General features: G+C 40.5%; 1 protein-coding gene across 1 annotated transcript in view; it reads right to left on the bottom strand.

Moving 5' to 3' along the window:
- Nucleotides 1–14,610, bottom strand: part of SLIT3 (slit guidance ligand 3) — a 760,437-nt gene that overhangs the window by 174,443 nt on the left and 571,384 nt on the right. The window contains exons 17-18 of the mRNA XM_026660830.2: nucleotides 9,598–9,741; nucleotides 6,452–6,595 (exon numbers count right to left, since the gene is read on the bottom strand). Coding sequence (XP_026516615.1) covers nucleotides 6,452–6,595; nucleotides 9,598–9,741 — 288 coding nt within the window. The remainder of the gene's footprint in view (nucleotides 1–6,451; nucleotides 6,596–9,597; nucleotides 9,742–14,610) is intronic.

The following is a 14,610-nucleotide window of genomic DNA, read 5'->3' as shown; positions in this document are numbered from 1 at the left end:
TTATATTATATTATATTATATTATATTATATTATATTATATTATATTATATTATATTATATTATTTAAAACGTAGAGCTGGAGCAAAAATGGGTTAGCCAATTTTATCCACATGGGGACTAAATGCCTACTCCTATCATAGAAAGATTCTTGACTTTTTTTTAAACCTGGAATGGCTATGGTAGAAAGTTGAAAAACAGCATGACAATAAGCCCTTCAGGAGGAGAAGTGTCTTTTTAAAAAAAATCAGATGTTGTATGTTCAAAGTACATTTTGCATGGGGGGAGGTTGTGTAAGTTTCTACATTTTATGTTTTCTCTGTTTTGACCTTTTATTTATGAATTAGGAGGACCCTAGAGCTGAAGACCAGCATATCTGCTTTATACTCTCATAATAAACTAGGGAAATGTGGCTTAGATGAAATTACTACAAGGTGCATGCACAGCTGGTTGAAAGATCATTCTCAAAGAGAGGTTATCTTGATTTGCTGTCAAATTGTGAGGGTATATCTAGTGGGGTTCTGCAGGGGTCAATCCTGGGTTTGGTACTATTCAATATTTTCATTAATGACTTGGATAATGGAATAAAGAATATGCTTATAAAATTTGCAGATGGCACCAAGCTGGGAGGGGTAGCAAGCACCTTAGAGGACAGGTTTAAAATTCAAAATGACCTTACAAATTGGAGAATTTCTCTGAATTCAAGAAGATAAAATCCATTAAAGACAAGTGCAAAGTATTTCACTTAGGAAGAAAAAATCAAATGCACAACTACAAAATAGGGAATAACTGGCTAGGTGGTAGCACTTCTGAAAAGGATCTGGGGTTATAGAGGACCACAAACTGAATATGAGTCATCAATGGGACGTAGCTGCAGAGAAAGCAAATATGATTCTGGGGTGTATTAACAGGAGTGTTGTATGTAAGACACAGGAGGTAACTGTCCTGCTTTACTCGGCACTGGTGAGGCCCCAGCTGGAGTCATGTATCCAGTTCTGGACACCACAATTTAAGAAGGATGTGGACACACTGGAAAGAATCCAGAGGAGAGAACAAAAATGATAAAAGGTTTAGAAAACCTGACATATCAGGAAAGGCTGAAAATACTGGGCAAGTTTAGGCTTGAGAAAAGAAAACTGAGGAGCAACCTGATAACAGTCTTCCAATATGTTAAGAGCTGTTATAAAGAGGACAGTGATTAATTGTTCTCCTTTTCCACTGAAGATAGGACAAGAAGTAATGGGCTTAATCTGCAGCAAGGAAGATTTAGGTTAGATATTAGGAAAAACTTTCTAACTATAAGGGTGGTTAAGCTCTGGAACAGGCTTCCAAGGGAGGTCGTGGAGTCCCCATCATTGGATGCGTTTAAAAAACAAGTTGGACAAACCCCTATCAGGGCTGGTCTAGGTTTACTTGGTCCTGCCACAGAGCAGGGGGCTGGACTTCATGACTTCGAGGTTCCTTCTCCATCTCTACATTTCTATCATTCTATGATTTGTCAGCTTCTGTGGGTAAACTAGTGTCTAGAGAAAAGTAATGGGTTGAGGAAGGGTTTTAAGTTTTCCCTACACATTAGGCAGGATATGGTGGGGCTGAGCAAGGTGTGCTGAAAGGGAACTGGGGCTGAGGACATGCTTCAATTTCTGCAAGGTGATCCAAGCTCAGGGACCCTTTGGTCCCCTCTGGAGCGCACTGAAGTTAAAGAGGCTCCACATGAGTGTGGAGGTCCACCCATGCAGATCAGCTTGCAGGATCAAGAATAAGGGGCACAGGAGGAAGTTCCCCTCTTGGGCATTTTAGGAATTACATAGCTGGGGAAAGCATAAGGCAACCCAACTCTGGCATTGCCTGACCTAGCGTTACACAGTAAAGTTTTCTCAGGGTGAAATTATCCTCAATTTACAGACAGTACATGGCCTCTTGGCACTTCACTGCCACATACAGGTCTCAAGTGACGCAACTGCCTTGAGCAGTCTCTCTGCTCAGGGGTGAATTTCACCCTTCATATAGTTTCTGGTATGGAGAACATACATTCACACGTCACAGTAATCTAAGCAACTCTTGATGATTTCATTTAATTAATTTTATTTTTAAAAATAAACACTGTTATAGATTAACTTGGCACCATATTCAGAGGGCTGGAAACTGAATATGTGATGTTATGTGATTGCATGAAGTTAAATGTAACCCCTGGCTTCAGGTTTTCCCATTTATTGTAAGTCTTAGATGGATCTGTTCCAAAACCCTGGATCCAAACACCCAGACGACTGGCAAAGTCCAATAATCTGGTTCTAGTCCAAATTTTGTAATTCAAATATTCAAGTGTAACTTTTATTTATGGAGGAAAATTGATAATGTTATTGCATAGTCAATGGTGGGAACAATGACCAAATCTTTTCTTAATGTTACTGTCCGAGGAAGCATGGATTATTCATATGTAATGGTGCAATAAATATCACTCAATTAATTAAACTTAATATTTTTCCAAATATACTGATCCTTTCACTAATCCCTTTTGAGATACGGTATATATTAGAAAACTAGATACAGATATATTTTGGTACCAAAACAGCTCAATCTGTTTCCAAGGAAACGTGATGATGCCACTTGGCAGGACCATTAGGTCAATGAATCTAAGTATCACATGGAACAAAAGCTTCACTATGCAAAATTATTTCTGATGATAAGCAATTTGAAAGCCTGTAAGGGACAATAAATTGCAACAGTGTTAGGATGGAGTTTGACTGAGGCTATTAAAGTGGGCATTTTCAGATCACAAACAGTAATGTTTGACAGTTAAAATGCTATAAAATTAAATAATCAGATTTTCTATACCTAATGATAATAATATAGCCACTCACATTGAAACAGGGCAATCAGGCTTTTAGCAAAGGTGGCTTATTAAAAGGGTTCAGTCAAAGATACAAGAATATTTTTATAGCGGGGTGGACAGAGCCCTTGAAATAAGGAAGCAGCCAGTCAACCAGAAGTGTCTTTATTAAAATTTGCGAAGAGCTATGGAAACTGAAATATTTAAAAGGAAAATTTCCAAATTGCAGCCTGTCTTGATACTGTTATAATCAGCTTGGAAACACACTCTAAAATCTAGGCTGATATTTTAATATTGTGTAAGTGTGCCCTCTTGGCATGTTTAATTCATGCAAAGCCCACTGTGGATAAACATGCTTGCCTAGGTATTAAAATACATGCATTAGGACTGGGCCTGCAGAACTGCATGCATACCTAAAAAGTGGGAACCTAAATATCTATTTATTTAACTTATCCCACTGGTAGTAAGAAATCATAAAAACAGCTATGCTTTTGCAATAACACAAAAAATAAATGTATGTGCTCCCTCTGCTGGAAACCATTCCTTTGAGTGCTATTTTCAGAACTGCATACTTTCTGATAATATTAAGGATAATGACTGTAAGCAAAAAGTAACAAGGCTGCTTTCAATCTAGTGAATGAGGCAAAATATAGTTTCCCAAATAAAAAATGGAAAGAAATGTTAGTTTATAAGTGGTTATTATAAAAATGAATATAAAATGGTGTGGTTCATAGTTTTGTATTAATAAATGGCAAAAAAGTGAAACTTAAACACTGATTAATCCTCACAATTTAGGGTGAATAGGACAGTCAATGACCTGAACTCTCTAAGTCATGAAAGTAATATTTAATCTCTAGTAGCATCAGGACTCAGGCACAGCCAGCCATAATGGAATGCTGTTATGAAACACAGGTTGGGAAAACAACAGTTCCTCATTTTGCATGTAAAGGTGTGACTACACTTATGGCGCCTGTAAAGTACAGACACTGCACACTCTGCTGGCATAGGGATAAATAGCAGTGTAGATGGTAAGGTACGGTTTAGATGAGGAGAGCAGAGTGCCTTGCACACCTGAACCCTATGGTAAATACCCTACATCCTACACCAATGGCCAGGCAGTGCCTACCATGTCTACACTGCTATTTTTAGCCAGTGCAGTGTACTGCAGCCTCCCCGCGCCAGAGCCTTGCCCCGCTGCACCCAGTAGCTCCCCGCTGCCTTCCCCCACCAGAGCCTTTTACTGCTGCGGGTAGCTACACACCACAGTGACAAGAGTGGATGCAGCCTGCCTTCACTGCAGCGTGTAGCTATACATGTAGTGCCTGTACTCTACTCGCTGCCATAAGTGTAGACAAGGCATGTATCTGAATGATATGACGCCAAATCCAAAGTCCAGTGAAGTCAATGGGGGTACTGCCATTGACTCGAATGGGGCATTGGATCAAGCCCTACATGAAAATCTGTCTGAGTGAACTTCCTAATTCAAACATGGATAGGAACACAATGTCCGTCTTCCACGGTCAAAATGACTACTAAAAGGCATTTTTGTGCCAAAGCAGCTCAGTCAATTATCATCAGCTTTAACACACTACCAGAGGCTGTGAAAATCTTTATGTGCAGCTGAAAAATACCCACAAAGGTGAAAAATTCTTTCCTGCCATTAAATATGACACAATCACAAATTACTCCCAGCCTTGTTTGTGCAACCAATAACCCAGTGAACTGTGTAAACAAAGGGAAACATCAGCATTATTTGTTTATGTCTACATAGCACTTGAAATTGTGCTTGACCTAGGCTGCTAAAAATAGGAGTGTGGCCACCGTGGCAAGGTGGCAGCTTGGGCTAGCCACCTGAGTATATAGCCAGCGGGTTGGACAGGACTGCATTTGGGCGGCTAGCCCGAGGCACCACTATGGCTACTCTGCTATTAGCACGTTAGCTCTGCTAGAGACAGCCTGTCTGTCTACCTGTGTTGGGAAACACACTTCCAGCTGCTGTGTTGACATACCTTTTATTTTAGAGCATATGATGAGCTAGTTCCTTTCCTGACATTCAAGAGTAAGTAAATGAGGGATGGTTCCCTGTTCTGAGGTCACTTGTAATAGCAGATAAGCACACAGAGATTAGGAAAAGGGAAACAGAGGGAACTGTTAAAAATTGAATAGATTCACTGTAGACAGCATAGCAGAGGTGAGTTTTTGAGAGAGACTTAAAAGCAGACAAGGCATGATTCTTGGGGACTAGTTCGAGATCGTCGCTCCATGCATAGGGGATGCATGGAGCATGGAGGCAACTGCAAGAAGCAGGGGAAAAGGCAGACAAGGCTGGGAATGCTGGCAACACAGAAAAGCACATGTGCAGTACTACATTTTGGAATGTATGGTTTGACCAATATAGAAGAATGAGCAATGCAGATGGTGACCAGGGAAAATGAATTCCACTGTAGTTAGTGCCCTTGTCCTTCAATCTGCAGGGTGACTTTTAGGAGGGTTGTTTACCTCTCTCTCCCTCCTACCAAAGGGTGAGATGCCACAGCATGAACTGGCTGGTTGGGGAAAGGCTATTAACAAAATTGATAAAAATAAAGGAAGGAGCAACAAAACATTGCAAGACTTCTGCTCTGCTACACCCCTTCCCCCCCCCCAAAACCAAACACATACTCCTCATTTAAAACAAGTAAACACCACAGAGGTTACTTTCGAGCCAAAAAAAAAAAAGCTATAATAACAAAGAGTTTGTTTTGTTTGGATAGTTAGGGTGCATTTTCAGTGCAGAGTGGATGGGATTAAGTAGACAACTTCCATTAACAGTTGCACCAGTTTCCCATTCACAGCTGGAAGCACAGACCAGACTCTATCTCTATTTAACAATGAGTACTTGTATGAAAATAGATACACTAAGAAAGGAACCCAGAAAATATATAAGAAGAAAAGTCAGAAATATTATAGAAAAACCTTGAAAATTCTTTGCAAATGTTTAGGCTGGGATTTGCAAATTCCAATGGGAACTGAGCTCCCCTTCCTTTTAGGTTTAGTTATTCATTTTATAGAACAACTTTTTGACATTTAGGTTTTTTGATTAAATTGAAAAAAAACCACAACCCTTTTATCTGCTCTCTGTCTGTCCAAACTGAAACTGAGCATGGAAACTCTAAAGCAGTCGCAGAAGTTCTAAATTCTCCAAATCTTCAATTTCAGTGAATTAAAAAAGAAAAAGAAGATGGTTCTCCTCATCTGAACACTCAAACACTTTGATTTCACAACTAACAAATTCTCTTAAAGTATGGGACAATAGCAGGGCCACACAGAGATGTTCGGGGTCAGGGCCAAAATCTGAAACTGAAGGCCCCTCACCCCCCGTAACTAAGGCTCCAACAGTGGGGTAGTAGGAAGAGTGAGCCCACTCCACACTCACCCCGTACTGGTGGCCCCTGTCCCATGGAGCTGGGCCCAGCTCCCCTCTTCTGGTGTTGCAATCTGGCTCGTGGGGTTCTTGTGCTGATTTGAGTCCACAGTGGCCGGGCCAAACCTGAGTGCCAGGCCGCAATGGACCCCTCCCTCCCACCTCGGCCCAGGCAGTCCTGGACAGTGGCACCATCAAAAAAACTAAAAGGATTACTTACATCGTGGACAAAGAGACAAGTGTATTGAAAGCTCCAGGAGTGATGGTGGTGATGCGGTTGTCGTACAGAGAGAGCAACCTTACTGAGCTTAGTCCTGTGAAGGTGTCATTGTTCACACAGCTGATCAAGTTGCTCCTCAGCATCCTGCAAAGATTCAGACATGGAATTAGAATACTCCTTGAGAGTGTAGTGAAGGTGGTGGTGGTGGCCTAATCTAAAGGCAGGGGTCCACGAATGCCATTTCTAACATCCATCTGTTGTAATACTGGACAGTGACTGACGCTAAACGAGCATCAGACCCTGTTCTGTTTTGACTATCAAGAGTACAAATAGCTAACAAAGAGTCCTTCTCACCTCAAATGTGTACCATTATGAATCTCAAACTCCATTATTATACTTGCTCACACATGGCATTAAAGAGTGGTGAACACTCTGCAGCTGAAATTACAGTGGGACCAAAAACCTTTGCCAGCATCAGACATGCAGTCAGCTTTAAAAGTCTAATAATTTACTGAGTATGGGAGTAATCTAAAATGGATTTCTGAGGCCACCTGATATGGACTCTGGCTATACTCTGAGCATAACAATACTTACATTGCTGTAACAAAATGACTATCCTAAATAGTTTTTTAAAAATTGTATTTAAACAGTATGAAAGGAGACAACAACAGTGTAAGCTTATGTCTGGTATAGGAAAGGGTTTCCAAACCAAAACAAGCTCTGAAATCTTATTATCATCATTAACTTTCCTATAGCAGCCAGAGGGAAAAAAAAAGTTATGACCCCAAAAAATGCCTCTTTGCTCAATGCTTGTACCAGATGAACATACACTGCTGTGAGTTGTTATGGCAACAATGAATTTGATGGTAAAGCCTAATTGAATTGAAATACTATAATATCTAATTTTGCTTCATAGCCACAAAGGCTTTAGAGCTATTCATGAAGCATGTGTCACATTTCATATAAAATAATGTAGTGGTACATTAATGTCACTATTCATCTTCAGATTAAATATTATTCAGTATCTAAAGAATACCACCAGAAAGTCCCAAAATACACGCGAACATGTGCTCCCACTCCAATAATCTAAGCATGTAAACTAAAGGGGAAATAATTCTCTGCTTTGAAATCCAGGCAGTCTGCATTGAGTTCAATATACCCTGTTGTCACATCCCACACTGATACCAGCCAGCTAGGCAGTTGGATACTACATTGATAGGAGGCACTTTACCATTGCCTGAGAGAGATTAGATTTAGCAAGACAGGTATAGATATTTACATTCTAATCAGACATTTGGTGTGCAAGGCCATGACTTGACACTAAGTTTTAAGTGGATATACTTCCAAATCCAGTTACTGTATCACCTCAGTCACCTATAATATAAATAGATGTGTCCTAGTGCCATAAGCAGTGGTTAAATAGAGCATGTTAAAAAATGGGGAGACCAAAAAGCACATGACAAGAGATATTAACAGGACACCAAAAAGTTGGGGGGAACTTGTCCCTTCATGCAACGGTTCCATCTATGCCATAAACTCTAGAAAGAACATGCTATTCTAAGAGAAGGGGGTGTCTAAGGCCCTGGTTAGATTAGGTCAATTCTGGAAATATGTTATATTGAAGTCATATGTCAGAATGACGTGTTTTTTGGATTCTATAAGTTTTAGAGGGTAACTTCACATAGCTAGGAAGGTTTTTAAATGCCTGTCCATCTCTATAACTATTTAATACATTTATAGAAGCACACAGGATTTTCAAAATCAATGCATGCCTCTGTCCAACATGGCCTCTTGGTTTAAGGCTATAGTTTTTATGCTCAAAGAATGCAGGTTTATAGATCCAAATATATGTCTCTGAAGCCAATTCTGGATTCTATACCACATACTGGGTGCCCTTTCTGAAGGAAAACTTATACTTACAGATTTTCATTTCATGCTGTGTATATTTAGACTGCTTTAGCAGCTTGGGGGAAATGCAGGTCAGGTCAGCAGCATAGCTCAAATGCTAAATATCTTTCTATGAAAAAATACTTATTTTGTTTGGGAGCCCTGCCATGGGCTGCTTTCATAGCACAAAAAGTTAATTTAGTATCCACAAACAGTATTTAAAAGTTTCTCAGTAAAACACACACCAGATGGACTAAGCCAAAGAAAAAGCAAAAGTTGAAGAAACAGTGAAGGAAAAGTTCTCCAGTTTTTGTCTCTACGGGCCACGTTGTGAGGTCCTCACTCAGGCAAACCTCCAAGTCAGGGTTGTTTTGCTTGTGTAGGACTGAAGGGTTTGACACTATGATACTTTGCAAAGTAAGAAACACTTGTTGCTGTGACTAAACTGAGCTTTTTTAAAATTCCACTTGGCATTTTGGAGCCAATTGCAGGGGGAAGTCACATTGCTCAGATGTTATGTCCTCCTAGAACAGAGAGATTGTGGAAACAGGATATCTGTCAAGTGGTCAGTCACATGCCATCATTCTTTCTGATTTTACTGGAAGCTTTATCTCCGGTGTATGGAGCAGAAGCAAACTATGATACATTTTCCAGTGTCTGCTGTTTGTCTATATGTCTAGGCACTTATGTGACCCCATCACTGTAGGAACCTCACATGCATTAAAGAATTTATCCTTAACACTTATGAGAGATTGGAAACTTAAAAAACAGAGTGGCTTGCAAAAGGCCACATGGGAAGTCTGTGGCGGAGCTGGGAATTTAAACCTTAATATCCTGGAATCTAGTACAGTGTGTTCACCATGAGACCATATTGCGTTATACAGTCACCATTATCTCTGACATAATCACAGATAATGCCACAGTGAATTAAACCAAAGTGAATTTTAAAAGTCGAATTTTAGAAAGGATCTTAATTAATTCTAACTAACTAAAACAGCTAAATGATTAAATCCACTCAGCTTTGGCCAAAGACAGCTTCACTGTCAATTTACTAATCCTTGAAAATCAGTTTATAAAGAAACAGCAGATACCTTATCACTCGCAGAGCACCATAAAAATACACCGTGCTTTGTGAACACAGTAAGACTCATTCCCTGCTCCAAAGAATTTACTGTCTAATAACTGTGGTGTAATTAGGTAAGGCTGTAACCAAGCTCTCCCAAACAAGCAGCCATACTTTTCAGCAGTTTCACACTTACATTGTCTTGAGTCCTGTGAGGCCTCTAAACATTCGCCCTTGCACCGATTCCAGCTGATTCCCCGTTAGCATCAGTTCCTGCACTCCTGTTGCCCCATCAAAGGCACCTTCTCGGATCTCCTTGATCTTATTGTTATTCAGGTTTCTGGTGGGGGAAAGCAAAGGTAATAGGAAATAGATTACCAAACATTCGTCAGCACAAGGGAAAGAGAGGCTTACTGAAGACTATGTGCTTTGCAGAAATTATCCAGCCAGGTTTTCAATCTGTAACGGAGGGCAAAAAGCAGTTTGAAATCATAACATACAAACAGCTCCCCTTTCACAACATTTATCACAAACACAATCATACCAGGATAGGAGACAGAACTGAGGTAAGCACGTGAGACCAAAGTCAAAGGAACTGCGCCTTGTTACACCTGGTCTGAATCAGGCTCTTAATGGGCTCGATCCTGCAAGGTGCAGAGCATTCTGGCACACTATTTGTGCATACAGTTAAACACCTGCTTAAGTGGTTTTGCTGGACTGGTTTTCCTGCAAGCCTTATGTAACCACAGGGAGCAGAGCACATAACCCTGAGATATGGACCATCTTTACTTGTGTCTATTGTACAGCACCAAACACCACACTGGCTTTAAATGTGTAAGCAATAATGAAGTGGACAAACATAAAGTCAGATGCAAAGGGAATGATGAATGTAAATGTACGACGTAATTAAACTACAAAATGGTTTAAACCTGAAATGAAACCTGGGCTGAATGTGCTGTATTTGTGAAAAAGCCAAATGGATTGAAAACTTCCATTTGATAAAATGCTGTTAGAGATTTACTAAAATAGGCTACTCTTATTTATGAAAATTATGCCTTACGTTGTTCAGAACCTTAGGGCTCAACCCTGCAAACATTTACTACGAGGCTCAGTGCATGCTACTCTGAATAATCCTATTGACTTCAAAGTTACTGCTCATAATAGTAAGCACTATTCTTTGTAATAAGGCTCTGAAGTATAGGGCCATGCATAAAACACATTTCCATTCTCCAAAAAGCATACTGTCTAATGGCCAGACTCTGACACCAATACTCATATTGAGAAGCACCTTATTGCAGAAGTGGTCCCATTGCTATTCAACACGAGTAAGGGATTCAGAATATGTGCCTAAATGAGGGAAAACAAGCAAACAAGAAGGCATTGGACTTGTGCCTGGGCCATGCTTTTCTGAAGAATGGACAGTTTGATTAGGATAAAAGTTAATGGAACACATGGCAGCAGTACAATTCTGGCCTTAGATGCAAACAAACACTGTGGGGCTTGCTCTTTGCAGAACTTGTCCCTGAATGAAAGGAACTTTGTAGACTGGAGATGGGTTTCATGTGGTAAACTCTGGTAAGCTGGTTTATGTCTCCTGAAAAACTGTCAGATACTGGGCCATACAGCATGTGACCCATCACCTCTTGTGCGTTCTGCAGCCAGCAAGGAGGGGAAAGAATGCCAACTATAAGGCAGAAAAAAATCACGAAAATATATATACTTTTGGGGAGAGGGGGTGGATTTCAAAAAGTTTCTTGTGCTTTGTACTTTCATCCATGATGTGAAGACAAGAGTTTATGTTCAGTGTCAAAGCCAACCTAGAATGCATATTATGACATATGAATTTAATTTGGGGCTGAACTGTTGTCTGATGAAAGTTTATAGCTCAGTATCTCTTTTGTGTCTGTTTTGAATCCATACATTATGTTACTTCTCCTATTGCTCACAATGACTCCCTTTTCCTGGTGGTGACCATGGAGTGATGCATATTTGCAGTTTTGTTCTCTGACTGGTAATTCATACAACATCTTTGACCTGTAGTTCACCATTAATAATCCAACCTGCACTTGTAGTGATTAGGTTTCATTACTATCTGAAGGCTGTTTGGTCATCCATGTAAAAGAGTGGTTGTAATCCACTTCCTAGAGGACATATACTCATGTTGCAAAAACCAAACACACTCAGTAGGCTGGCCAGAGACTGGGGAAGGCCTTATCTTCTCACCCTACAAATTGGACACACCAATCAAGTCAGGAATAAGGCATATTAGTTGACACTGTGTCAAAGCTTGCACCTTTCACTGTCAACAGAGTCACAGAGTAGAAATGGGACTTCAACCACCTGGATTGTTGAACTCTGCTCCTTTCACCAGCAGTATATTACTAGTTTTTAAGTGTCCAAAAACATGCTAGGTGTTTTACAGAATAGACAAAAATATATCCCCTGCCCTGAAGATCTTAAAATTCAATATTAAATAGTACAAGCTAAACCAAACAGTAGAGGTGAGGAAAGACCAGGCTTACAACAGTAAATGGAGACAAGACTGTTCTGCAATCCCACTGGGATCATAGTCAAAGTAGACGTCTCACCGAGATGGGTTCCCTTATTTTTCCTCCTGAACCCATTTCCTCTCCATTAGACTATAAAAAAAGAGATGGGTAGCTGACAGCAACTGTCCTGTACAAATATCTACCATTATGTGTAGGCGTCCCTAAAGTCTGTCTGAAATTTTGAAAGATTTACTAGAATCCTAGACCAAGGAAATAAGGGGCTTTTCACATTCAAGCTGCCTAAAAAGATTCTCCCTGATGGCAAAATGGTGAGAAAAAAAAAATCAGTAAAACTTTAACTATTCTTGTCTTATAATTTGGACAAAAAACAGGTTACCATTTTCAGAGGTGACAATGTAAATTCATAGTGAAAATGGCATGTTTCCATCTGGAATAAACTTCTGAAAAAAACTCTGACTTCACAGCAGACTTTTACTATTTCAAACATTACAAGCCGTGTCCTTCAGGAATGCTGAGATTCCATCCCAAATCATACTTGAAACAAGTCCTTTGAAATAATATTAGATCAGTCTTGGCAACCTTCCAGCTCAATCCTATTTTCCATCTGTTACTCTGGATTTGTTTTACAGAGATACATGAGTTTTCTTTTAAGTGAATTTGTTGGGGGCGAATGATGCTGGGCTAATCTCTATCTGGTGAGCGGGTCATACTACAAGTGGCAGTAGTATAGGTTTCCTCAGGAAGCCCTACTGGTGCACCTTCCATACAGCCTCTCCTCCTGGCTCCATGCCCATTGGTCCTTTTGCTGGGACCGCTGGTGGGGCACAGGCAGTTCAGAGACATGAATATCTGTCTTCTGGAGTCAGCCCTCCAACTCCTTGATATACCCCAATCATTAACTTTTGGTTACTACCAACCTCAGCTAGATTTGATCCTGTATTACCTAGACAGGAGGGGCTCAGAGTCCTATCATCCTAATTCAGAGCAAAGGAAGTTTCAGAGACACAGAGAACCATAATTCAGGCTAGTTCAGAGACACAGAAAACCAAAGGGTAGGCTTACCCACCACTAGAGCTGGACAGGAAATAATTTCCCCATCCCACAAAAATATTTGAAATTTCAGAAAATCTTCTCTGTTCCACAGTGGGAGGAAACCGAGACCTTCAGAAACGTCACAAATATTAGAGCGAGAGAGACACACAGCCATATGAGCCAATAGCCTAGTGGGTTACTGTACTCATCCGGGATGTGAGTGACCCAGTTCAAATCCCAGTTCTTCTTCATTTGTAGCAAAGACTTGTGAACCCAGGTCTTCTACATTCCAGGTGAATGCCTTAGCCACCAGGCTATCCTAGGGCCTTTGCTTCTTTCTCTCTTGTTGTGACCAGAAATTCCACCCTGGACCTGAGGAAACCTCTCTCAGTGAAAGTTTCATCAAGCCAATCCCTTCCTGCAAAAAGTTTTGATTTTGACAAGTCAGCATTTTCTGACTAAAAACCATTTAGTCAAAAAATTCCACACCAGTTCTACTCACCACCTTTGCCATTATATAGCCTGAACTTAAAATAAAAATCCTTGAGTCCAAACAATCCAGCACCCTTCTTTCTTTAAAAAAAAAAAAAAAAAACCAAACAAACTGTGAATTGGATTTCAAAGTCTGAAACCTAGTTTCCAGGAGAGAATGTGGCCTTGTGGCTAGAACATGAGGATGCAGGTTAAGAGTTCTGTTCCCAGCTCTGACACCGACATGTGGCCGACCTCAGAAAAGTCACCGTCCACTTTCCTGTGCCTATATTGGCTCTGACTCACATCTCCCACCCCCTTATAAATATCTGTGACAGCTCTAGAAAGTTTAAGATTCATTCCCCTGTGCATCCACTGCAGAATGGGAGTATAATAATTGGGGTCTTTTTCAAACATGCATGCAGCACAGCTTTATTAGATAGACCCTGTAATGGCTTTGTTGTATCCATGATGAGCTATCATGTAAATTAGTACCGAGACACTTCTTAAAAATTGGTCACATTTGATTCCCAGATCCAGGGGTCAATGAATCCTTTGGGACCATTTAAATACACGGCTTCTTGACAGAACAGACAAAGGCTCCAAAGTGAAAACTGCCCGCACATGTGCCGTTTCTAGGGGAGAAAGCTGCTGCCATTGCCTCCCCATACAAATAGGTTAGGCTACCGTGCTGTACTATGGGCGTTAAAATGGGCATAAATACACAAAGATTGTGAGGTGCTCAGATACTGTGGAAATGGGGTGCATAAATGTACCTCACATAGCTTGAGGGGGGGATTTCCTTTGTTATTGTTAAAGGTAAGAGTCACTTTACCATCCAGTATTATGAGTGTTTTATCCAGCACAACCCTGGTGCATAGTGTTACATGTAAGGTTAAAAATGAGGGGCACAGGGAGCTCAGTGGAATCCAGCCCTGCATTAATGAGTGTCCACTGTGTAGCTGCCAGCTTAATCCTGCCTCGCAGTTGCAGGAGCGAGGCATGGATAAAGGCTTCATTACTATGAAGATCACTTCAGGCCATGACTCCACAGACACATCCATTCTCTGCCTACACCCTGTCCCTTTTATTTTTAAGCTTTGCACTTGTGCATATGAGAGAAGGATCACAGTGGGCTTGATACCACTAATTACACTGGTCTACAATTTTTGAGAAGTCGTCTGCTTCAGAGATAA

Source organism: Terrapene carolina, unplaced genomic scaffold, assembly GCF_002925995.2.
Source record: "Terrapene carolina triunguis isolate 2854851 unplaced genomic scaffold, T_m_triunguis-2.0 Scaffold838, whole genome shotgun sequence".
Lineage (NCBI taxonomy): Eukaryota > Metazoa > Chordata > Testudines > Emydidae > Terrapene > Terrapene triunguis.
This window is presented reverse-complemented; position numbering and strand designations above follow the sequence as displayed.